This window comes from Moesziomyces antarcticus, assembly GCF_000747765.1.
Source record: "Moesziomyces antarcticus DNA, scaffold: scaffold_v10020, strain JCM 10317, whole genome shotgun sequence".
In the NCBI taxonomy this organism is placed as follows: Eukaryota; Fungi; Basidiomycota; class Ustilaginomycetes; order Ustilaginales; family Ustilaginaceae; genus Moesziomyces; species Moesziomyces antarcticus.
Window position 1 is genome coordinate 21,249 of NW_014638990.1, and position 21,063 is coordinate 42,311.

Genomic DNA, 21,063 nt, shown 5'->3' on the forward strand with positions numbered 1-21,063 from the left:
CGAGCACTCAACTCAGTTCTTTCGATTGCTTTTGATATCCCCAAGATGCTGGCTTCCACTGTCCGAACGGCCTTGCGCACGAGCGCGCCGCGTGCGACTCTGCCCTCGACACGCTCGCTTTCGACGTCGCTGCCGCGCCTGTCGGCCGCGGCCGCCAAGGAGTACCAGAACATCCTCGTGTCGTCGCCAGCCAAGGGTGTCACGCTCATCACGCTCAACCGACCCAAGGCGCTCAACGCGCTCAACTCTGCACTCTTCCACGAGCTCAACGAGGCGACCGAGATTGCGGACAACAACCCAGAGGTGGGCGCGATCGTCCTCACCGGCTCCGAAAAGGCGTTTGCTGCCGGCGCCGACATCAAGGAGATGAAGGACAAGCAGTACGCTGATGCATACAAGACCAACTTCCTCGGCCACTGGACCAAGCTCACCACGGTGCGCAAGCCCATCATTGCCGCGGTGTCCGGATTCGCGCTCGGCGGCGGCTGCGAGCTTGCCATGATGTGAGTCCGCCCTTTCTCTTTCTCTGACTCGACAGAATCGGCTACTGACGCGGACGCACGATGTTTGATGCGCAATCCACAGGTGCGACATCATCCTCGCCTCGCCCACGGCCAACTTTGGCCAGCCCGAGATCAACCTCGGTGTAATCCCCGGAGCCGGCGGCACGCAGAGGCTGACCAAGGCGGTCGGCAAGTCGACGGCGATGGAGATGGTGCTGACGGGCCGCAACTTTTCCGCCGACGACGCCGAGAGGCGCGGCCTGATCTCGCGCGTGGTGCGCGAGGGCAGCGTGGTGGACGAGGCGGTCAAGGTGGCCTCGACCATTGCCAAGAAGGGCCAGATCGCCGTTCAGGCCGCCAAGGAGGGCGTCAATGCATGTAAGTCGCGACCCTCATTCGCAGACTCTGGCCGAAAAAGTGCCCATCGCTGACTGTCGTCCTCTTTCCTTTCCTTGACCCGCCTATCGATGATGTTCTGCTCTGATGATGGTGTGCGTGACGCCAGCCTTCGAGCTTTCGCTGCAAGAAGGCACTCGCTTCGAGCGACGCCTCTTCCAGAGCCTCTTCGCCACCAAGGACCAGAAGGAAGGCATGGCGGCCTTTGCCGAGAAGCGCAAGGCCAGCTTTACGCACGAGTAAGCAAGAAGATGCCCATCGATCCTCGCCGACATTGTTGCGCTGCTGCTGGTTCGGCAATTCCTTCCTTGTAGCTCGCCTTGGACACACTTTGGGCCTTGCTAGCCAGACAGTGCGCAATCCCCTCCTTTGTTAGCACCTTTGTCGGGTCACGCGATCCGCTTGCGGGGTGGATGAAATTTCGAGAAAGCTCCACATTTTTTGGGCGTGACTTTGAAGAGAGGAGTGGTGTGATGGACCCTAATCAAGGTTTCTCTGCGGGCGCGAGGCGAGTGTGACACTGGCGCCACTCTCACTCTGCATGCAGGGTTGTGGTTCGTGTGCCGTCGAGTTGTGCGCACGGTCTCGTGAGGAGAGTGGGGCGCCTGCGGTCACACGGGCCGGGACTGTGCTGCTTTCTCGCCTTTGCTAGCCTGCTTTGAGACTAGCTGGAATGGCGCAACCGTGGGACGCTGAGTGAGACAAAGCTAGCCCTGAGGCACGGGGTGGCCCATGCTCCCGAGTCCTAACCTCATGCTCCCAAACTGGCGGAACACTCCCCCCGCTGCGCAATGAAGCTGGCCCCACCGCATGGAGCTATAAAGTCTTCCTGCTTCACATCTGGCTCTGCCCCGTCCTGACATCCATCGACATAATCGGCCTTCTTTCTGCTGTTGATTCTTATCCTCGCTACACCGCCTATCATGTCGACCAAGCCACGATCCGACTCGTCCACCTCGACGTCGTCGACATCGTCGACCTCTTCGGACCCGTACGCCAATGCTTCGGTGTTCCGCAACTCGCCGTCCTACAAGGCCGAACAGCTGGACGATCTTTCGCACGGATCCACCTTCAAAGCTCGTCGCTGGTCGGGCGCCAAGAAGAACCCGGGCGAGGGAAGGTCGCACTTTGAAATGCGCATCAACGCCAGCGACCAGACCAAGCTCAACCGAGACGAACTCAAGGTCAGCGTCAAGAAGAACAAGGACCTCACCACGCGCATGAAGAAGAACCACTCGCCACAACAGGCCGCTCAGGTCTACGACGCCATCAACCGCGAGTAGATAGGCACCAACAGTCCCAACCATTGAACCGCAAACCCCACAAAGTCAAGTCCCCAGCCTCGCACTCGTGTGTTCCAAGATCCAGTCCGCATTCCCGCATTCACTGTATTCCTTCCCGCTCTGTACCCTTCTCGCAGCAAGTCAGCCTCGTGATCAGTCGTCAACAAGAGCGCCCCGATGGCAGAGTATTGAGCTGGATCCGAGTGAGGAGTTGAGATTCGGCTTGGATGGTGAGAATGCTAGTCCAGCTCGGCGTAGAAGCCGCTCGCGTTGAGTCGGCACAAAAGCACTTCGACGCTCGAGGCGCCATCGCCGTCGATGCCTTGCGTGCTTCTGCCCGCTGCATCCACGTCGAGCCGCCTCAGGTCCTCGAGCTCGTCGAATGCCAGACGCGCCTTTTCGCTTTCGACGTCCTGCCGTCTCTTAGCCAGATCCCGTCCACTCGCCGCCTCATCTGCATGAGATTCAGGATGCAAGTTGGACGGCCGACGGTCCTTGAGCATCGCCAGCGCATGCACCAACGTGTCGATGCGCTTGCGGAAGTAGACATGCAGCCGATGGAAGTCGTCAAACGTCGGCGTCTCGACCGAGGGCGAAGCGGGCGTGTGGAAGTCGACGCACAGCTGTGCAAAGTCGAGCACCGTCTGCAGCAGGTCGTGCACCACACGCAGCACGCCGCGCTGCTTAGACTTCAGGAAGCACGTCGACAGCATGCGGTCAAGCACACGCTCGTGATACCGCGCCAGCGAGAAGACGTCCTTGAGCTCGAGGCTCGACGTCATCAGCGCTGCTTTTTCCTCCTCCTCGAGCGCCTCGTCGTCCAGATCCTCGTCGCTCTCGCCGTGTCCGTCGCCGGTCCTCGCCGCAGACGTGCGACGCGAGGCAAGTTCATCCGACACTTCGACGCGCACCCTGTCGAGCCGCTGCATAAAGCCGTTCCAGTGCATCTCGATGCCAATCTCGTTGACAAACGAGCCGTACGTGTCGAGGAAATGATTGAGCTCCCATCGGAACTGCTGCATGAGCGAGCGCGTCCGGAAGTCAAATGTGAACGCTGCACTGGTCGACTTGAAGGTGCACTGCCATGCTGTGCGCATGGCCACCTTGCACCTCTTGATGCGCAGCAGCAGGTTCCACAGACGCTGATACCGAGACTGGGCCAGCTGCGTCAGCAGCGGTGAAATGAGCGGCGGCGGGTGGAAGGACAATGTGAGCCAGTCGAGTGCATCGATCGAGCTGGGATCCGACCACGTTGGTGCGTTCTTGCCCGACTTCTGTCCGCCGCTTGAGGAGGCAGCGGATCGCGGCTCGACCACGGCGAACGACAGCCGCTCGTCGAGATCCTTGAACGCAAGTGAAATAGCATCCTCCGTTCCCGCGTGCCGGTGCGACCTGGTCAGCCGATCTTGATGCGCCTGACGCATGCTCGATACCGTCTCAATGACGGCCGTATTGAGCGCCGATGACAGCAGGCTGTCGTTGGGGGGCCAGACACCTTCAGCAGTCAAGCGCCTGTTCATGGCAACGACTGCGCGTCCGCGAGCTGACTTGGCCTCGGCCTCATCCAACACGCTGACCTGATCGACATCGAACAGGCTCGAGATCACCTGCCGCTCGAAGAGCGCATTGCCGAGCAGAAGGAACTGCTTGCACGTCTCGAGGTATGTGCCGAGCCCAAGGTCCTGGAAGAAGACGCTGATGAGAGACATGTTGATCAGCCGCGCCCAGCTCTCGAACGGCGCCACCAGACAGCCCTGCGTTGCTCGATCGAACGACACGTGCGAGATGGACTGGCTCTGAGACGGAGGACAGGCAGCTTCGGCGAGGTAGAGAAGCAGGCGGGTTTGCTCGTCGACTTCGTCTTCATCCGCTTCGTTGTCTTGCTGCTGCTGCTCTGCGTCCAGCGAAGACTTTCCTGCGGCGGTTGGTTCTAGGACGCCAGGGAGAGCGGAAAAGAGCTGCGACATGCGTGCAAAGTAGTCTTCGCTCGAGTAAACATCCCTCGCGTCTTGAGGAGCTATGCTTCCGTGCACTATCTCGGCAGTACCCTCAGGATGCAGTTGAGGCAAATGAGCGTCTAATGCAAAAGGTGATGCTGCCGCCGATGCAGGAGCCGTGCTGCCGGCTGCACGTTTGTGGCGACGCCAGCGAGCGATTTCGCGCTTGAATTGAGTGATGCGCTCCTCCACAGCCTCGAGCTGCCTTGGACTTTCGGACGGTGACCAGTGCCACGTCGGCAAGGACAAGGGCGTCTTGTGTGCACCAGCATCCACCCCGATGGACCATTGCGACACGAGCGGGTGGTCGTTGGGTGCGGCTTTCTTGAGAAGCCTGAGTGCTCGACCTGCCTCGAGAAAAGTCCTGGCGTGGCGGAAAGGGAGGAAGCTAGGAACTGCCGATGGTTTGAGGGTGTATCCGATGTCCTCCTCGCCTCTCTCGTCTAGCGACCAATCGACCACGGCACCGCTCCAAGGGTACGATATGTGAGTGCCATTAGCATCGGATCCAGCTTTGTGTGCGGCAGGTCGGTCGTCGAGCTCGCCCGTCCTGTCAGACTCGAAGCCGGGATAGCCTACCCATCGCGCGATTTGCTGTCGCCACGTGAGGCTGGCGCGATCGAGCAGGTAGGTCAGCACTGCCGAGCACAAGGCGGGGGCACCGGACGCAAGCGAAGCCGAGAGATGGGCATGCAGGTGCGACAGCGTTGCATGTGTAGATGCGAGCCAGGCCATTGGACGGAAGGGTGGAAGCCGTGGCTGCCCGCATGACAAAAGGTCGCCAAGCGCCTTGAGCAGTGCAGAGCAGGGCTGGAGCTCTGCATGTGCATTGAGCACAGCACAAGATGCAGCTCCATGGCCCTCGATACGATCGGTGATGGCGGCAGTATGAGAGGCGAGCTCATCTTTGAGCCACGCGATGACAGTGTCCAGTGCGGCGGCAAGTGCGGGCGCCTCGTTGCAGAGAGTAGCAGCCGTGCGATGGATCGTCAAGACACGATCGTCGATGCGGCGTAGGAGCGCACCGATTTCGAGGAAAGGACGCACGACGCTGTCGGAAGCATGTTCGCTCCAGCCCATGATGCGTTCCGAGCCTATCCAAGCCTGCATCATGCTTGGAGGTACCGCGGGATCTGTTTCGTCCCGGTCGTCTGCCGAGGCCTCGAGCGATGCGCGCATGGCCGCTTGCTCTTTGACCAGCCTTCGCAATTGACGAGCCTGTCTACGATGTTCGACGGTCGCTGCCCATAGGAACGAGGCCGAATCTGCATCCCACTGGAAGTGCTCGGATGAGGTGCCTGTAGTGGCTGTGAGAGTGAGGGAGCGGACCACATCGTAGATAGGATGCACGGGCGCGAGGTGCTGCGTCGGCAGTGCGCTCGCGTTCTCGTCGCCATGTCTTGCCTCATGGATCGCCTCTAGAAGTTCTGAAGGAGCCGAGAGGGTCGTTTCGCGCGTGGCAAGGTCGAGCAGGCGAGGCTGAGGCGGGGAGCCCCGATATCGAACAAAGGCACGATCGGCAGGAGCGCGAGGTGATTCATCCCAGACGGACGAAGCGAGTGAGCTCAAGCTAGAGGTGGAGGCGCTTCTGCGCAAGCGATATCGCGATGGACCTGGCGAGTCTAGATCGAGCTGTCCGTCGAACTCGCGCTGGGCAGCGGAGGATGAGGCGGTCGCGTCGACTTCATGGGACTGTGCTGGTGCTGGTTCTGATGCGCGACTGATGAACTTGTTGAGCACCGGATCGATGCCGGCTGGGGCGTTGTGAATGCTCAGCGATTCGAATCGCTGCTGGTCGTCGGCAGCTTCGAAGCGATTTGCTGCGGAAGGCAAGCTGAGAAAGACCGACGACACCAGCTGGTTCTCGAGGCGCGCAGCTGAGAGTTCGAGTGCAGGGAGTGGCGGCACCTCCAGCGTGTAGAGCGGCTCAAACGACATGGCTGCGCGGCTGATCCGATCGATGCGATGGAGCTTATGCGCTCAGCCGCATGGTCTTGTGATGTTGTGATGCCGAGCTTGTGATCGTGGAAGGAGAGTATGTGCGAAAAGTGGCGTTGGACGTGACGGGACTCGGACTTGCCGAAAAGCAAGGGTCGAAGCTGGTGTTGGTCTCCGATTTCGCCAAACCAGCGGGGACGGCGATTTACGCGCCCGACTTTCTGACGCGTCGAGGCCGTTGGAAAGAGTCGGCGCGAGGGCGAAAGCACAGGCTTCCCGTCAGGCTGAGAGACTTGCTCTTTCTCTTCACTTTGCCCTCATCCTCATCCACGAGAACCACCGCCGCCATGCCGACAACAATACAGCGCGATATGATCGCTTCACCCAGCGATGCGGCAGGTGCCGACGAGCTCGCCAAGACCTTTGTCGTCCCTTTAGGCTCGCGCTCGTACAGCAAGCAGTACGCCCAACTGTACGACTACCGTCTAGCGTACCTCAAGAAGCGCATCTTGCCGCGTGCAAAGGCGCGTTGGGTCGACAACTTCGAGACCTTCTCCCAGTCGCAGTCTCAGCCATCGTCTCAGCTCGACCCATCCGACGCGGGGCCCTCATCGCCACGACTCAGGATGCAGGATCCGCCCAAGTTGGTCGATCGAATCCTCGACGTGCGCCATGGCGACATCTGCTATGTCGTCGGTAATGTATACTGCGCTATGCCACTCAAGCCCGACGTCCTCGAAGACCTCACGCGCGAGGTAAGTTGCTTTCTTCGCAGGAGTACTGTTCACAGATTCGCACGCTGATCACGAACGCCCTCATCTTCCTGTGCATCCACAGCAATGGCTCGCTCCACAACCAGTGCGTGCCAAGTACGTCGACTATGACAAGGACGAGCTGCTCATCGAGGACCAGAGTGGACGCGTAAAGCTCGTCGGCGATGCTATCCGAAGCGGCGGTCCGCTTCGCTCCATGCTCATCACAGGGGTTGTCGCCGCTGTGCTAGGCACCGAGACGCGCACCGGCGATTTCGACGTAGTCGATGCCGTCTTTGCGTCCCTTCCCGTGCCTCCACCAGCGGCTCCGATATCGACCAAGAAAGCTGCCGCTGGTGACGATCAGTGGGTTGTTCTCATGAGCGGCATGGCCATCGGCGGCGAGTCGGCGCTCGAGTCGGAGCTCGCCATGCAGCTTCTCGTCGAGTACCTCACTGGCGAGCTTGGAGACGATGCAGATCGGGCGTCGAGCTCATGCGTGGTCGCAGCCATCATTGCGGGCAACTCGCTCGCGCCACCCACACGCTCCGAGGACGAAGATCGCCCCAAACGCTACGGGCAGGAGCAGCCGACGTTTTCGTCGGCGCCAACGCTGGCGCTCGACCAGCTGCTCTCCGACCTGTGTTCCGCCATGCCGGTCCATCTGTTGCCCGGCGAGCGCGATCCAGCGTCGGTGGCCATCCCGCAGCAGCCCATCCACTTTGCGCTCCTCCCGCGCGCCGGCCGCTTCGACTCGCTCCACCGCCACACCAATCCGGCGTGGCTGTCGCTGGGCAACCTCAAGCTGCTGGGCACCTCTGGTCAGAACATCGACGACATCTTCAAGTACGTCGACGAGCCCGATTCGGCACGTATCGACATGGCACTGCGCACGCTCGAGTGGGGCCACCTCGCACCCACCGCGCCCGACACGCTGTGGTGCTATCCATTCAAGTCGACCGACCCGTTCGTGCTCAAGGATCGTCCGGACGTGCTATTTGTCGGCAACCAACCGAGCTACGCCTCTGCCATGTACACGTTCGACCCCGACATCGATGCCAAGGCTCATCAAGGATGCAGGGTGGTGCTCGTGCCCGAATTTGCAAGGACCAGACAGGTGGTGCTGCTCAACCTCGCCTCGCTCGACACCAAACTCGTCACCATCGACGTGCCACTGTAGCTCTCGCGCACTGCACATGCAATCCAATCGCGACAAACAATGCCTTTTGGTACTTTATAATTCAGGATGGATTCAGCCTTTTATCGACCGTGTGGTCGAGGGTAGGCCGATGTCGCTGATCTGTTCCCACACCCTTCGCTGTCTCCGGAGCGCGTTGCCTGCATCGACGGTGACCTCGGCATCGCCCTGGTCCCAGATGCTCATTCCGCTGTACTGTCCGCCAGCGTTATTGATGAGGTCGCGCAAGGCATCCCATTCGTCAAGCACGACTCCGCTCAGTGATGTTGGATGGATCGTGGGGATGTTGAGTACCGGATCCCATTCGCGCTCCAGATCTTCGAATGTCGCATCCAGACCACCAGCCAGTCCTCCCGTCTCGTCCCTTACTGATGGCAAGCCTGCGGTCGAAGAGTCTGCAGCAGAAGAAGCAGGCGGTCGATACAGTGGGAACGAGTCAGCGAGAAGCGTTCGGAACCTGTCGCACCGGTTGTGTGCCGTCTGAATGGTGAGCCTGCGAAACTTGTCGTTCTTCGAAGGCCGCGCCGGCGCCAGTCCTTCGTTGAGCTCGAGCGCCGATAGCTCGTTCCAGAGTCCCTCGATGGCAGCAGGTGCCCGTGCAGCAGGTGGAGCCGTCGAAGCCAGGCCTCCAGTAGCACTAGCCTCCTCTGCCGGCGTGGGTAGCGCATCAGAATCGGGTGGCAGTTGCGGCTCGGCAAAGTGCTTGCTCGGCCTTTGCAGCAGCCTGCGCAAGACATTGCTGTCCCTCGTGATGTCTCCGTAGTCCTTGGGCGCGGACCAGATGAGCCACTCCAGATCAGCGAGCGTTCTGATCTCGTCTGCTTCTTCGAACGCCAGGTTCGTGTCGACGATTCGAAGCACCCGCACCTTCCTAAAGATGGGTGCACTGAACCCACCCACGAAGCTGTGCGGGTTTACGCTCGTGAGTCGGACCGGCTGACACGCCGAGCCGTACTTGTGCGCAGCGTGCAGACTGAGCAGCTCTCCGGCAAGCGCCACGTCCTGCAGCTTTCTGCATGAGCGCAGCACCGTACGCACCGAGGCGTGCACATGCTCGCGCATGTCGGTGATGTACGCCGCTTCATTAAACGACGGTGGCGATAGGGCGGTGATGAGGTCCGACGACGATGTGTCCGGTCCCACCCAGAGTCTGCGCACATGTCGAGCGACTTTTGTGTCAGAGTTGACCAGGCCTGCGAATGCATGGATCGTCGCGGACGAGCACAGCGCAACAGTGGCGTAGATGAGCGGGGCGAGCCTATCGTGGTAGTAGCGCGAGAGGCACAACAGGTGCAGCTTGCTCGTGTTCTCGGTCGCCGTGGATGCCGCGAACTCGAGTATGTATGTGATGAGCTCGCTGGGTAGCGACGATGCTAAGGTACGAAGCCGGAGCGTAGCCGGATCGTCGCGGCCAGCATTGCCGCCATCATTGACGCCGTGACCTGCTCGCTTGGCCTTGGCGGACTTGGACGGCTTGGCCACCCCAGAGCCAGTCCTTGTCGGGGCAGGTACCATCGCTGTCAGATTGACCGCCTACGCTGTCGAGATCATGACGAAGGTCTTAGGTTGGATCGTTCTCGAGCTCGAGAGCGAAGGTCTCTCTGGTGATGGAGAGGAGGCAGGTCGAACAAAGCTCGGCACATTACGCTTTAGAGCCTCCGCTCCTCCACACCCGACAACCCCGATCGAGTCGTCCGGAAGGGCTGGTTGGCTTCTTGGGCGGCTCGATTTCCGACATCGGCACCCCGATCTGAGTGGAGAAAGCGAACCAAACTGAGCCTTTTTGGACTTGTCCCGTTGCGCCAAGCTTGCCAATGCTTGACTAGATCCCACCATCTCCCGGTCGGCCACCAATAACTCTGACTTGGTGCGCATCAGTGCATCCGCCAGCTGCCCAATATGGCTGACCGCAAGGCTTTGAACCACTACTATCCGCCGGATTTCGATCCGTCCAAGATCCCGCGGCGCAAACAGCCCAAGGAGCAGCAGCAGACGGTGCGTTTGATGGCGCCGTTTTCGATGCGCTGCAACTCGTGCGCCGAGTACATCTACAAGGGCCGCAAGTTCAACGCGCGCAAGGAGCTTGTGGTGGGACAAGACTACTACGGCATCAAGATCTTCCGCTTCTACATCAAGTGCACGCGCTGCTCTGCCGAGATCACATTCAAGACCGACCCGAAGAACGCAGACTATGTGGCGGAGCATGGCGCGAGCCGCAACGTCGTTCCCATGAAAGACGATCGGGCTGAAGAGGGCGACGAGCTGCTGACGGAGGAAGAGAAGCTGGAGCGCAAGCTCGAGAAGATGGAGGGCGATCCGATGAAGCAGCTCGAGGAGCGCACGCTCGACTCGCGGCGCGAGATGGAGATCATGGATGCCCTGCAGGATATCCGCACGCGCAATGCAAGGCTCGAAAGAGTCGATGCGGATGCTGTACTAGCCAAGCTGCACGACAGGCTCAACGGCCCGAGCGGAAGCGTTGCGTCCTCCAGTGCCATCGAGGAGCAGGCGCAGGCGCAGGCGGCGGAGGAGGAGGACGAAGCTCTCGTTCGCAAGTACTTTGGCAAGGCGCTCGACGGTCCGTCTTTGTCTGCGAATGGCAGCGCCAGCGGCGTGACAGTCAAGCGCAAGCTGCTCGACGACCACGAGGCGGAGCCGGACGTGCACACGCTGCTGGCGCTCAAAGCGGCGTCCCAACCTAGCGCCGCGCCCACACCCTCCTCTGCGTCAGCGACACCATCGGCATCCGCAGCACCCGCGGCCAAGAAGAAGAAGAACGCACCCAACGCATTCGGCCTCGTGCGCAAGAAGAAGTAGGATCCCCCCAATATACCCGTCGCCGATCGCCGCGGCCTCATCTGTACTTGTATCCCTCGCAACTCGTCCACCTCGACGCCTGCACTTTTCGCATCTCACAGCATCCCACTTGGAGCGACCGGGCCTTTGATTCTTGCTTACGATCGACACACGGCTTGGAAACGCAGGGAAAAAAAGAACGTTCATTGCTCGGAAGACAGAACAACTCGGGAGAAGGTGAAAGAGGGAGAGAGAGAAAGCAGCTGGTACAAGAGCTGCGGGGTGCATGAAGTCGAAATGGCTGGGGAGGGCGTTGCTGAGCATGGAGGCCTGGAGACATAGAGAGAGTGAGAGTGCGAATTAACCGCGACCATGAGAGAGAGAGAGAGAGAGAAAGAGTGTTGAAGAAGATGAGCGACTTTACGTGCGCCATTTTGGGGGGCGCAGTAGTCCTGCATCTTGGTGGCGAACGGCAAGGAGGAAACGAGTGTACCCGAGTGAGGATGAAGGGTGGAAGGGTATGCAAGGGTTCATCGCTCCGAATCTTCTTCGCGCAGATGCCAGCCGCTTTCTTCGTCGGAGAGCGGGCCTCGGCGGGATCCCCTCTTGGAGCCGCCCCTGGAGCTTGCCCTGCCACCGGCGGCGGCTGCAGCGGCTAGGGGGCCACCGCCCACGTCGCCCTGAGACGAGGATTGCGAGAGTGGCCTACCGCCGATCTGGCTCTCCTCGTCTTCGTCGACCATGCCGCCGTATGCGACGCCTCGACGACCGCGGCTTCCGAGCGAGACGGGTGCGCTGGCCCTGGACTCCATGTCGGGGTCATTGTACGCCGCGCCTCTCCTGCCCTGGGCTGCGCTGCCCACGCCTGCACTCGAGCTGACCGAAGAACCGGGACTCCTCCTGCCCGTGTCGCGGTAGGAGGCAGCGGGCGCACCGCCTGCACCACCTACAGCCGTGGCACGAACGGGCGAACGACCGATGGCATTCTGTCGCTGCTGCTGCTTGGACTGCTGCGCATAGTTGTACGCCCTGCGACCCCACTCAAAGTGAGGCTCGTTGAGGCTCTCCTGATCGAGCAGCAGGAAGATGTACATGCCGTAGAGCAGCTCGATGACAAAGAGGAAGACCTGCACGCCGAACGTGGCATACGCAAAGCCCGTGGCGTACTCGAAGAGATCGCAGACGTGGTTAAAGTTGGCGGGCTTTTCGTAGTGCCAGTAACCGTCGAACTGGCAGTTTTCGCGGCCACGCAGATCGTTGGCATAAGCCAGCGCGCCCGACACCCAGAGGACGCACATGGCAAACTGGAGGAGCAGCTCGATCTTGACCATAAAGAGCGAGTAGAGGAAGTCGCCGTAGTTGATGAACGGCATGAGCGGCAGGAAGATGTTGTAGCCAAAGTAGATGATGGGCGTAAAGAGGCCGAGGATGATGAGGAAGATGAGCGAACCCCACGACGGACGGATGATGGGGTCGTTGGAGTTGTAGAAATCGACGATGAGGATGGCGATGATGGCGGTGGCGAGCGAGAGCAGTGCGACGAGGCCGGTGACGAGGAATCGGATGACGAGCATCACGTTTGGGTGCGGTGCACCGGGGAGCGAGCCGCGCGCGGGCTCAGCTACGGTGAGCGAGCGGCGCTGCGGAAGACCCATGGTTGCGATGCGTGCGAGCAGCCGGAATGTGTATGGATCGAATGGGGAAGGTAGAAAGACCAAGCAACGGCCTTGTGCCGATGTGTCGAAGCTGGTGGCTGCTCAATGGACCCAAGCTCGAGGGAAGACGATACCGGATGGATGAACGTCCGTACGCCGCCGAGATTCGATGGATTGACCTGCTGCTGTCGAGAAGGATGGAGATGATGGGTGTAGGGGTCGAGACGAAGCAGGTCGAGTCGGCGCGGAGGGGGAGGATGATGAAGGGTGAAGGATGGATGGATGGCTGAGGGGTTAAGGTTAGGTCTGCGAGGGAGCGACTGTCGAACAGTCAGAATCGCGGCGGCAGGAGGGGGATCAGGATCAGGCAGGCTCAGCAGGCTCACACACACAGAGACGAGGGGAGGCAGTAGCAGGGATTTGCACACTCAGCGCCAGGCAGCGCGGGGAAAGGATTGGCTTGGATCCATGTCGATGGTTCTACGGGGTAGCAACTATTGGCTGCAGAGTAGAACCGACGAACGGTGCGGAGCGGCTACGGGCGGATGCAGCTTGGGCAGCTCAGGCGAGACCCGGTCGCAAATGTTGACGCATGGCAGCGCCTGCACCAGGCTATGTGCAACCTCATACGAGAGTGTGAAGAGTCGGGACCTCGTCGTCTCTGTCTCTGCAAGCGGGTGAACGGCTGCGTCAGAGCGAGGGGCCCAAAGGATCGACGGCGGGTGCGGTTGCGGGTGCGGAGATGCTCAGGGCGGGGAATTAGTTGTTGCGCGATTGCTCTGCTGCACCCCGCCTGTCTCTGAGTGCAAAGATCGGAGGTGCAAAAACGGTTGGCGGGGCGTGAAGCGGCACTTTTTTTTTCCCCTCGCAAGTCAAAACTCGAGGTCGGGGCGTCAAAATTGGACAGAGACCTAACGCATCGCCTGTTTGGGCCAAGGAAGCGCTAAGCGAGGAGGCCTTTGCGCGTCTCTGCAGGCCCAATCGAATTTCCACCCAACTGCATCCCACTGCGCCTGGCTCGCATAGATCGACAGCCACTGCTCCGTTACGTCGGCCCCCCTCCTCGCCCCCTTGCCGTCGCTGCAAGAGAAGGATTCCGAGGTTGCAGCGCAGACCGTATAGCGAGATACTTCATCCACCACGGCACTGCACTGCACTGCACTGCACACTTGACACTAGCCTGTCCATACACCAACGCACGAACCCTTGTTTCTCACTACAGATTTTACACTTTAATCCACTCGGACCTCTTTCGATCCGCGTTGCAGAGTAGGGCTGGTGGTTTTGGCAGCGACGATGGCTTTTTGGCTTTGACGATGAGCAGCGGTGTGAAAGGCGGCTTGCGCCCTCGCCTAAGTGTTTGTAGCAACGCCCTTTTTGCGTCGGGCAGTGAAGTGGCGGCGGAACAATTTTTAGAAAGGGCTCTTGCTTGCTGCTGCTGCTGCTGCTGCTGCTGCTGCTGCTGCTGCTGCTGCTGCTGAGACGGGATTTTCCCATCAGCCGGTTCCTCGAGTGCAGCTCGCATGTGGACGTGCATATGCGTGCAGCAGCCTGGGATTTCGCCTCATCATGCATTGCGACGCCCTTGGAGCGCGCGGAGTGCCAAAATCCAACTGCCCCCAACTCTACCGCGCACCCACTCTACGCTTGTTCCCTGCACAAGGCTCGCAGCTTTTCCCTGGCCGCAGATGCCCTAGCATGCCATCCCTGTGGGCCGTCCACGAGTGCACTTACAGTATCGGTTCCTGAGTCGACCCCGCAACCACACCACGTTGAAACAAGCTTCACACTTTTAGGTCGACATCTTGTCAACGCGAGATGCGCTTTTGCGAGCATCAAGATGAACGACGAGGTGGTTTGCGCGGTGCAAAAGCCGCTTGGATCGCGCTCACCGCCGTGGCCAGCCAGTGATTTTCGGCGCCGAATCCGGTCAGACCGCCGCGCAAGCGATCCTGCGCAAGGCCTCCCCTGTCTCTCAAATCTCTCCGCGTCCCTCGACTGGATCCGGCTGCCGACAACTACACCCATCGGGACTCCCTCCCGATTGCCCACCTTTCACCGTAGCTGCTCCATCTGGTACCCAACGCCATCTCTTGTACCTTGCAAGGCGATGCCGGAGTCACCGTTGTGAGGATAGAGGCCTAGAGATCTGCGCCTTGGTCCCGTCCCTACCCATTGAACGGCGAGGTAGGAATGTCAGGCAGAAGCAGCCAAGCCAAGCCGGCAGCGGCGGTTCCTACATTACCCCGCCGCCCCCGCCGCCCCCGCAATCCCCACTTTCACGCTGCTTCGCCGCGTCTTTACCCCACCCGCACCTCGCGCCTGGGTCTCATATCTGCCTTTCTCGACCGATTCCTGGCGACTATTCCCGATCCAATTCCGATCCAGTCCACATCACACGCACGCTTCTTGGCCGTCTATTCTATCACATTGACACATCTAGCGAGCAGAGTCATGGCAGATCTAGGGCACGGCGTCCAGATCACCCAGACTGTTGATGAGGTAGTCCGGCACGGTCTTGGCGTGCTCGCCCTCGATCTCGTCGCGCGTCGAGATGCCCGTGAGCACGAGCATGCTCGCGATCCCACCGGCCTTGGCGAACTCGATGTCCGTGTTGAGTCGGTCGCCCACCATGATGGCGCGCGCCGGGTCGAACTGCTTGGTCGCAATGATGCAGTCCAGCATGGGCTTGTGCGGCTTGCCCACAATCGTCGGTGTGCGCTTGGTCGAAAAGATCAACGGCGCAGACAGGCTTCCTGCGCCCGGCCACGGTCCTCCCTTGGCTGGGAACGTCGAGTCGTCATTGGTGAGGATAAAGTGGCATCCTCCACCCTCCTTGCCCGCTTCCACCTCACCCTCGCATCCTGGCCGCGTCAGATGCTTGAACGCCTTCGCAATCTTGATGTACGACATGTGCATGTCGAATCCACACACCACCGCTCCCACCTTGGGATCGATCGCCTCGTCGTTCTGCAGCGATGTAAAGTCGAGCGCAGGCAGGAACTTGTTGTCCTCGCCGTCCGTTCCGCCGCAGTGCAGGATCCCCTCGGCATCCAGCTCTTCTTCGATCCCGTGCATGCCGATCACATACACCTTGCGATCCGCCGGGAAGTTGAGCACCCGTTTCAGATACACTGCCGACGCATACGACGACGAAAACACCTCGTCCAGCGACGCCTCGATGTTCATGCCCGCAAACTTCTTGAGGTACGTCGCGCGCGACTTGGACGCATTGTTCGTCACAAAGATCACCGACTTGCCGCGCGCGCGCAGCTTCTGCAGCACCGACACGACGCCCGCGATCGTCTCGTCGCCCGACCACAGCACGCCATCGCAGTCGAACAGGAACGTGTCGTACTTCGAAAGCAGCTCCTCGTAGTCCGCCACCTCCTGCAGGTACTTGTACGCCGTCGGCTTGGTACCGTTCGCCGACACTGCCCCAGTAGAGCCCGCAGCAATAGCAAGTGCCGCGGTGGTACCAGCTGCAGCGCCCAGTCCGACGGTGGCGCCGTCGCCCGTGAGCTGCGTCGCCGCAATCGCATCCGCGTGCTTGTCGACAGCCGCCGGCTTGGCACCCGCCTGCTTGCGGCTTCCATCCTCGGAGATTCCACGCTGCTCGGTGAGCGTGTTCCAGTACACGTCAAAGTTCCACTCGTAGTTGTGGCGTCCGCCGAACTCAACATCGAGCTGCTCGGCGGGCACGAACTCGGCGAGGTTGGCGTTGAAGCGGATCTTCTCCTTGGTGATCGGGTCAAGGAACGGCGTGATGGCTGTGAAGAAGGCATTCAAGAACCACGGCACGTTCATCACAAACGCCCTGCCGAGGCGCTCCACGTAGTGGTTCTGCAGGATGTTGGCCACCGTGCGCGCGGTCGAGAGCGACGGGTTGGACTGCGACGTCGCCCCGCGGTAGTCGATCACGATCGCATAGTTCTCCACACCCTCGGGCATGAGGTCGATGGCGCGCTCGAGCGTGTACACCAGGTATCGCACCTGGTCGTTGCTCGGCGTCGTATTCTCGCGCGCCGGACGCAGATAGATCAGCGGCCTTCCGTCCTTGTCGAAGCCCGAAACGATCTGCTTGCCCGTCTCGGCCTCGTGCGCGATGCTCGCCGGCGCGATGATCTCGGGCCGGAACTCGCGCCGCCACTCGAGCGTCGACTTGATGCGCTTCTTGGCATTCTCCACGTCGCCCTTGGCCGCACGCAGGTAGCGCTGGTACAGATTGTGCTCGCCCAGCCACTTTTGCTCCCACACCTCGTAGTCGGCGGCCGGCGGGGTTTCCGATGCCACGCTGCGCGTGTACTTTTCGAGTTCGGCCAGCTTGGCCTCCTGTTCGGGCGTGAGCGGATCGCGCGGCTTGGGCACGCAGCCCGCGGCGGGCGTGGTGAGGATCTGCGACGTCTTGGGCGGCAGCGGCTCGGCGTTGGCGTCGGACTGGTTCGACTTGATCGAGTGCGTCGATGGCGTGCGCGAGAGGCGCCCGAGGAAGCGCGACATGGTTGCGGCGTGTGTCTATGGAAGAGCCCTTGGAGTGAAGGCAAGAAGGACGGCGACACGTTTTTGTGGGATGATCCGTCCGCCGCTCAGTCGCCGATTCCACAATCTCCGTCGCACCTCGGCGCTTCTCGCGGCGTTTTATCGGCTGCCTTTTTGGTCGGCCATTTCTGAGGATTCGAAAGATCGGGCGATTCAATGCGAGTCGCGCCTCCACGTTTTTGTTGTTTTTGGGCGTAGACCGAGATGCAGGGACCAGGAGGAGGTGACGTCTGGGAAAAAGAAAAAGCAACACGGCACCGCTGCTGCTTGTGGCTCTACCCTCCACGTCCTTGTCGTCGTGGAACCAAACCTCTCGCCACCGTCTCCTCCTTCCATCTTCTTCGCTTCCACGCATCGGCTCCCTCCGCTCTACGCAGAACAAGACCTTGACGAAGCGTTAAAAGCCGCACCCGACTCCTGTCTTTTCCGTCGTGCAGCACACGAGACTCGTTACTCCTCCTCCTCCACCAACTCTTTCTGCAGTTCGCACACCATGGCGGAGACTGCGGGAGAGGCCCACGGCCTCTTGCACAACCTGCTATCCGAGGTCGTGCCATATCCGGTGTTTCAAGTGCTCGCTGGCTTCTCCAACCTCATCTACCGGCTGCTCGGCTCGTCGAACGACCCGTCCTCGTGGACGTCAACGCTGCTGCCACCACTCATCACCTTCTTCCTCGCATACTTTGCGCTGGTGACCGCATACCGCACCGTGCGCTCCATGATCTCGCTCGCGTGGTTCGGCATCAAGTGGGGCGCCATCATTGGCGCGCTCATCGCCATCTGGGCGTGGTGGACTGACAACACGGACGCCATCAACAGCACAGGCACCGTCCCCGGCCGCGGCGGATTCCTCAATCAGCGTAAGCATCGATCGACATCGCTTCCTGCCCGCGTGCGATTCCGTACTGAGCCAAAAACCTTATTTCGCGTGACGGCAGTGTTCAAAGGCTGACCGACTGTTCTTGCCTCGCACTCTTTCGGCAGTCAACACGTTTGGCCCGCTCTTCAACAGTCTCTACTCGCAGCTCCCCTCGAGCTCGGCAGCGGGCACGTCTTCGGCGAACTCGCGGCGTCGCACCACATCGCAGACACGTCGACGAACGCGGGGGTCGCGCAACGACCAGCGTGCTTTCTCATTTGATCCGACCGCCGACCTTCCCGCCGACTTGGGCGCTGGGTTCGGTGCGTTTGCCGATCTGTTTGGACGTCCCGATGGCGGCGCCGACCGCAACGGGGTCGACTTTGGCGCGCTGCTGCGCACGCTCGTGACCGAGGGGCAGAGGCAGGGCATCGATGCGCTCTCGGCACTCCGCGCAGCAGGCAAGGTGCAGGACGAGCTGAAGCGCTTCCAGCAGGATCCCGCGCGCTGGTTTGAGGGTGTCGGCGACAGCTTCCGCACCCAGCCGCAGGCGCCCAACACAAGAGCTAGGGCTCAGGCGAGAAGAGCGCAGCGCCAGACCGAGCTCGCGGGGATGGAGGGTGACTCGTGGTGGTCCAACCTGGCTGCGGGCGTGAACGAATACCTCAAGCCGGAGCCTCGTGGTCGCACTGGCCGAGCTGCTCGCAATGCGCAGTAAAGCAATCATAAAGACCGGAAGGTTTGCACGTGGATCGAGATTGAATGCTTGCTTGTGTTCCCTGTTGGTGCTGCTAGTCATTAGAGTCTTCGCTGACAGCCGCGAGCGCTGGTACCTTATCGGTGCGCATGCCGAGACGCTTCGCAATATCGATGGCGACCTGTCTTACAGACTGGACATCCTGCTCTGACCAGCCTGCACGCATAGCCCCTCGCATGTGCCAGAGCACCTCTGCGCGGCAATTCTGCGTGACGAGCGCGGCGAGCACCACCAGCTCGGTATCTCTCCAATCGATCACGCCCTGCTGAGCGAGATTAAGTCCGTAGTTGACGTCGAGCGTCAAAAACTTGATATCCTGCATGTTGTCGTTCATCTTGACGTCTAGGATGTCGTCCAAATTATGGCGGTATACCCTTTTCAATGCCTCCTCGGCTTTCCCCCTCAGGGCGGAGATGGGTTGATCCAGCAGATGCGACCTCGTAAAGTCGTCCTTCGTCAGCAGATATGAAGGGTTGGTGGATCGAATGTGCGCCAGCAGTTCAAACACCGTGTCGAGGGCGGGGGGGATGCCAAAGATCACACTGCCCTTGACGAGCGTCTCCTGAATGCGGCGCTGGATGCTTTGCGCCGCCGCCTTGTCGGCCGTGCTTTCCGAAAGCGCAAGTTCGTAGAGCGTCGTGATGGTTTCGGGCCCGTGGTGGGAGGATGCAAGAGCCGAAGTAAGAACCAACAGCCACGATCGCTCGCGAACGGGCGCCGATAGCGCTTCACGAAACGCCAGGATTTCGGCCCTTGTCACCCCCGCAGGCACCGCCACTGCTGGATAGCTGGAGCTCGACATGGTCCTTGTAGACGTCACGCTACGAGGCAGCGCAAGACTCGCTCTGGCCAGTCCAACCAGTACCCTTTGCATCGAATCACGCTGTGGTGGTAGCTCCACAACCCTTTTTCCCCATCAACGCGCATTTTATTAGCGGGTCCATGCACCAACACGTGCCCCCCACATCCACACCCACACCCTCAGCACATCTTCTAACCTCTTCACACACCCACAATCACTGCTTTCGGAGATCGACATTCTTCTATTGAGTTCAGATGCCCATCTGCCGCTTCATGCCCAGCCACACTGCAAACGAGATGCTCGTCATCGGCACCACCTTCAAGAAGCCAATGCTGAGTCCCACATAGAACCCCCTCCATCCACTCGTCTTGTAGATCCACGCCGCGGTCTCCCACATGCCGAGCATTGCTCCGGGGCGGATGATGCCGCCGACCTGCTGTCTCCTCCGGATCACCTCGAACGGGTACGCGGCTGTCTGGGACAATGCGCCCGCCAATGCACCCGCCGAGAGGTCCACGACGGTCTTGCTGGGCCAGAACCACCTGCGTCTACTACCGGGTACATCTGCCGCTGGTTCCGACGGCGGGAAGAGGTCCTGAAGCATGGTCTTGCACCTTCCGAACACGAGAAAGCTCGTGCCCGCATACGGGATCATGCCCATCACCGTCACACTGAACCCGCGGTAGAACTTGAGCACCGGATACTGTGCCAACAACCTATTCCCCGCCGGCACGGCTGCCGAGGGCACGTTGGGATCGGTTGCTCTTAGCGCGCTTCCCAACGCGCTCGCCGACGCACTCGTAGCGGCCGTGCTGAGATTCGCCTGCTGTGCAGACTGTGCCGTCCTGGCCGCGCGCCTGCGTGCATCGCTGCTGAACGGCGCCTCGGTGGCGCCCTCGCTATAGATCATGCGAATGATGCGCCTTACCCCACCCTTCTGCCTCTTGCGCTTGGTCTCGAACGCCAGCCGCACACGAATAAGCTCGAGCGGATACGTGAGGAACACCGACAACACCCCGCTTGCCGACCCGGCCAGGAAAAGACGCCCCGAGGTCTCGGACTGCTTGGTGGGCATGAGGTAGAAGTGCAGCTTGTCGTACGCCATGTACTTGATCGCCGCGTACGGAAAGATGCGCATGAGCGTCGCACTGTGTCCCTGGAACAGCGCCGACGGCCCATCGGACCGAACGATGTCGCGACCTGCTTGGAAGACGCCGAGCCAGCGGCCCGAGTACTTGGCAAACTCGGGGTTCTGCGCCTGGAACAGGATCTTGACGCGGTCGAGCGGCGCGATGGCCGACTTGGCCACGCATCCGGCAATCCCGCCCGCAAATCCGGAGCGCAGCACATAGTTCCAGCTCGTCTTGTCCGACGTGTCGCCGAGCAGCGTCGAGACGGGTGCGGCGGCAGGGGCGACGGTGCGCGCGCTGGAGGTGGGGTTGGATATTGTGAAGCCGTCGTATGCGCGAGACTTGCCCTTGAGGTCGAAGGGTCGCTGCACGTCGCGAGGGTCGGATGCGGCCGAGTCGGTCTCGCACAATGGCGGATGCTGTGGGCGTGGTGCCGCCATGCTATTGATGCGTGTGCC

At 60.8% G+C, this 21,063-nt stretch overlaps 12 protein-coding genes across 12 annotated transcripts; 5 read left to right on the plus strand and 7 right to left on the minus strand.

Moving 5' to 3' along the window:
- Window positions 1-45: 45 nt before the first annotated feature.
- On the plus strand, window positions 46-1,142 carry PAN0_020c5879 (clpP/crotonase; the record flags this gene model as incomplete). Its single annotated transcript, XM_014798573.1, has 3 exons — window positions 46-503; window positions 586-881; window positions 1,009-1,142. The coding sequence occupies 3 exons, from the start codon at window positions 46-48 to the stop codon at window positions 1,140-1,142; spliced, it is 888 nt and encodes a 295-aa protein (XP_014654059.1).
- Window positions 1,143-1,822: 680 nt separating this feature from the next.
- On the plus strand, window positions 1,823-2,182 carry PAN0_020c5880 (uncharacterized protein; the record flags this gene model as incomplete). The annotated part of the gene is made up of 1 exon (XM_014798574.1): window positions 1,823-2,182. The coding sequence occupies one exon, from the start codon at window positions 1,823-1,825 to the stop codon at window positions 2,180-2,182; it is 360 nt and encodes a 119-aa protein (XP_014654060.1).
- Window positions 2,183-2,421: 239 nt separating this feature from the next.
- Window positions 2,422-6,117, minus strand: PAN0_020d5881 (uncharacterized protein; the record flags this gene model as incomplete). The annotated part of the gene is made up of 1 exon (XM_014798575.1): window positions 2,422-6,117. The coding sequence occupies one exon, from the start codon at window positions 6,115-6,117 to the stop codon at window positions 2,422-2,424; it is 3,696 nt and encodes a 1,231-aa protein (XP_014654061.1).
- Window positions 6,118-6,464: 347 nt separating this feature from the next.
- PAN0_020c5882 (DNA polymerase Delta, small subunit) lies at window positions 6,465-8,049 on the plus strand (the record flags this gene model as incomplete). Its single annotated transcript, XM_014798576.1, has 2 exons — window positions 6,465-6,872; window positions 6,955-8,049. The coding sequence occupies 2 exons, from the start codon at window positions 6,465-6,467 to the stop codon at window positions 8,047-8,049; spliced, it is 1,503 nt and encodes a 500-aa protein (XP_014654062.1).
- A 72-nt stretch (window positions 8,050-8,121) lies between these two features.
- PAN0_020d5883 (uncharacterized protein) lies at window positions 8,122-9,582 on the minus strand (the record flags this gene model as incomplete). The annotated part of the gene is made up of 1 exon (XM_014798577.1): window positions 8,122-9,582. The coding sequence occupies one exon, from the start codon at window positions 9,580-9,582 to the stop codon at window positions 8,122-8,124; it is 1,461 nt and encodes a 486-aa protein (XP_014654063.1).
- Window positions 9,583-9,966: 384 nt separating this feature from the next.
- Window positions 9,967-10,884, plus strand: PAN0_020c5884 (DUF572-domain-containing protein; the record flags this gene model as incomplete). Its single annotated transcript, XM_014798578.1, has 1 exon — window positions 9,967-10,884. One exon carries the CDS (start codon window positions 9,967-9,969, stop codon window positions 10,882-10,884), a length of 918 nt encoding a protein of 305 aa, XP_014654064.1.
- A 509-nt stretch (window positions 10,885-11,393) lies between these two features.
- PAN0_020d5885 (uncharacterized protein) lies at window positions 11,394-12,518 on the minus strand (the record flags this gene model as incomplete). Its single annotated transcript, XM_014798579.1, has 1 exon — window positions 11,394-12,518. The coding sequence occupies one exon, from the start codon at window positions 12,516-12,518 to the stop codon at window positions 11,394-11,396; it is 1,125 nt and encodes a 374-aa protein (XP_014654065.1).
- Window positions 12,519-13,743: 1,225 nt separating this feature from the next.
- Window positions 13,744-14,055, minus strand: PAN0_020d5886 (uncharacterized protein; the record flags this gene model as incomplete). Its single annotated transcript, XM_014798580.1, has 1 exon — window positions 13,744-14,055. The coding sequence occupies one exon, from the start codon at window positions 14,053-14,055 to the stop codon at window positions 13,744-13,746; it is 312 nt and encodes a 103-aa protein (XP_014654066.1).
- A 926-nt stretch (window positions 14,056-14,981) lies between these two features.
- On the minus strand, window positions 14,982-17,018 carry PAN0_020d5887 (4-nitrophenylphosphatase; the record flags this gene model as incomplete). The annotated part of the gene is made up of 1 exon (XM_014798581.1): window positions 14,982-17,018. The coding sequence occupies one exon, from the start codon at window positions 17,016-17,018 to the stop codon at window positions 14,982-14,984; it is 2,037 nt and encodes a 678-aa protein (XP_014654067.1).
- A 70-nt stretch (window positions 17,019-17,088) lies between these two features.
- Window positions 17,089-18,634, plus strand: PAN0_020c5888 (uncharacterized protein; the record flags this gene model as incomplete). Its single annotated transcript, XM_014798582.1, has 4 exons — window positions 17,089-17,174; window positions 17,268-17,453; window positions 17,541-17,959; window positions 18,042-18,634. 4 exons carry the CDS (start codon window positions 17,089-17,091, stop codon window positions 18,632-18,634), a joined length of 1,284 nt encoding a protein of 427 aa, XP_014654068.1.
- Window positions 18,635-18,707: 73 nt separating this feature from the next.
- On the minus strand, window positions 18,708-19,475 carry PAN0_020d5889 (carboxymuconolactone decarboxylase protein; the record flags this gene model as incomplete). Its single annotated transcript, XM_014798583.1, has 1 exon — window positions 18,708-19,475. The coding sequence occupies one exon, from the start codon at window positions 19,473-19,475 to the stop codon at window positions 18,708-18,710; it is 768 nt and encodes a 255-aa protein (XP_014654069.1).
- Window positions 19,476-19,725: 250 nt separating this feature from the next.
- PAN0_020d5890 (mitochondrial carrier) lies at window positions 19,726-21,045 on the minus strand (the record flags this gene model as incomplete). Its single annotated transcript, XM_014798584.1, has 1 exon — window positions 19,726-21,045. One exon carries the CDS (start codon window positions 21,043-21,045, stop codon window positions 19,726-19,728), a length of 1,320 nt encoding a protein of 439 aa, XP_014654070.1.
- Between the last annotated feature and the right edge of the window lie 18 nt (window positions 21,046-21,063).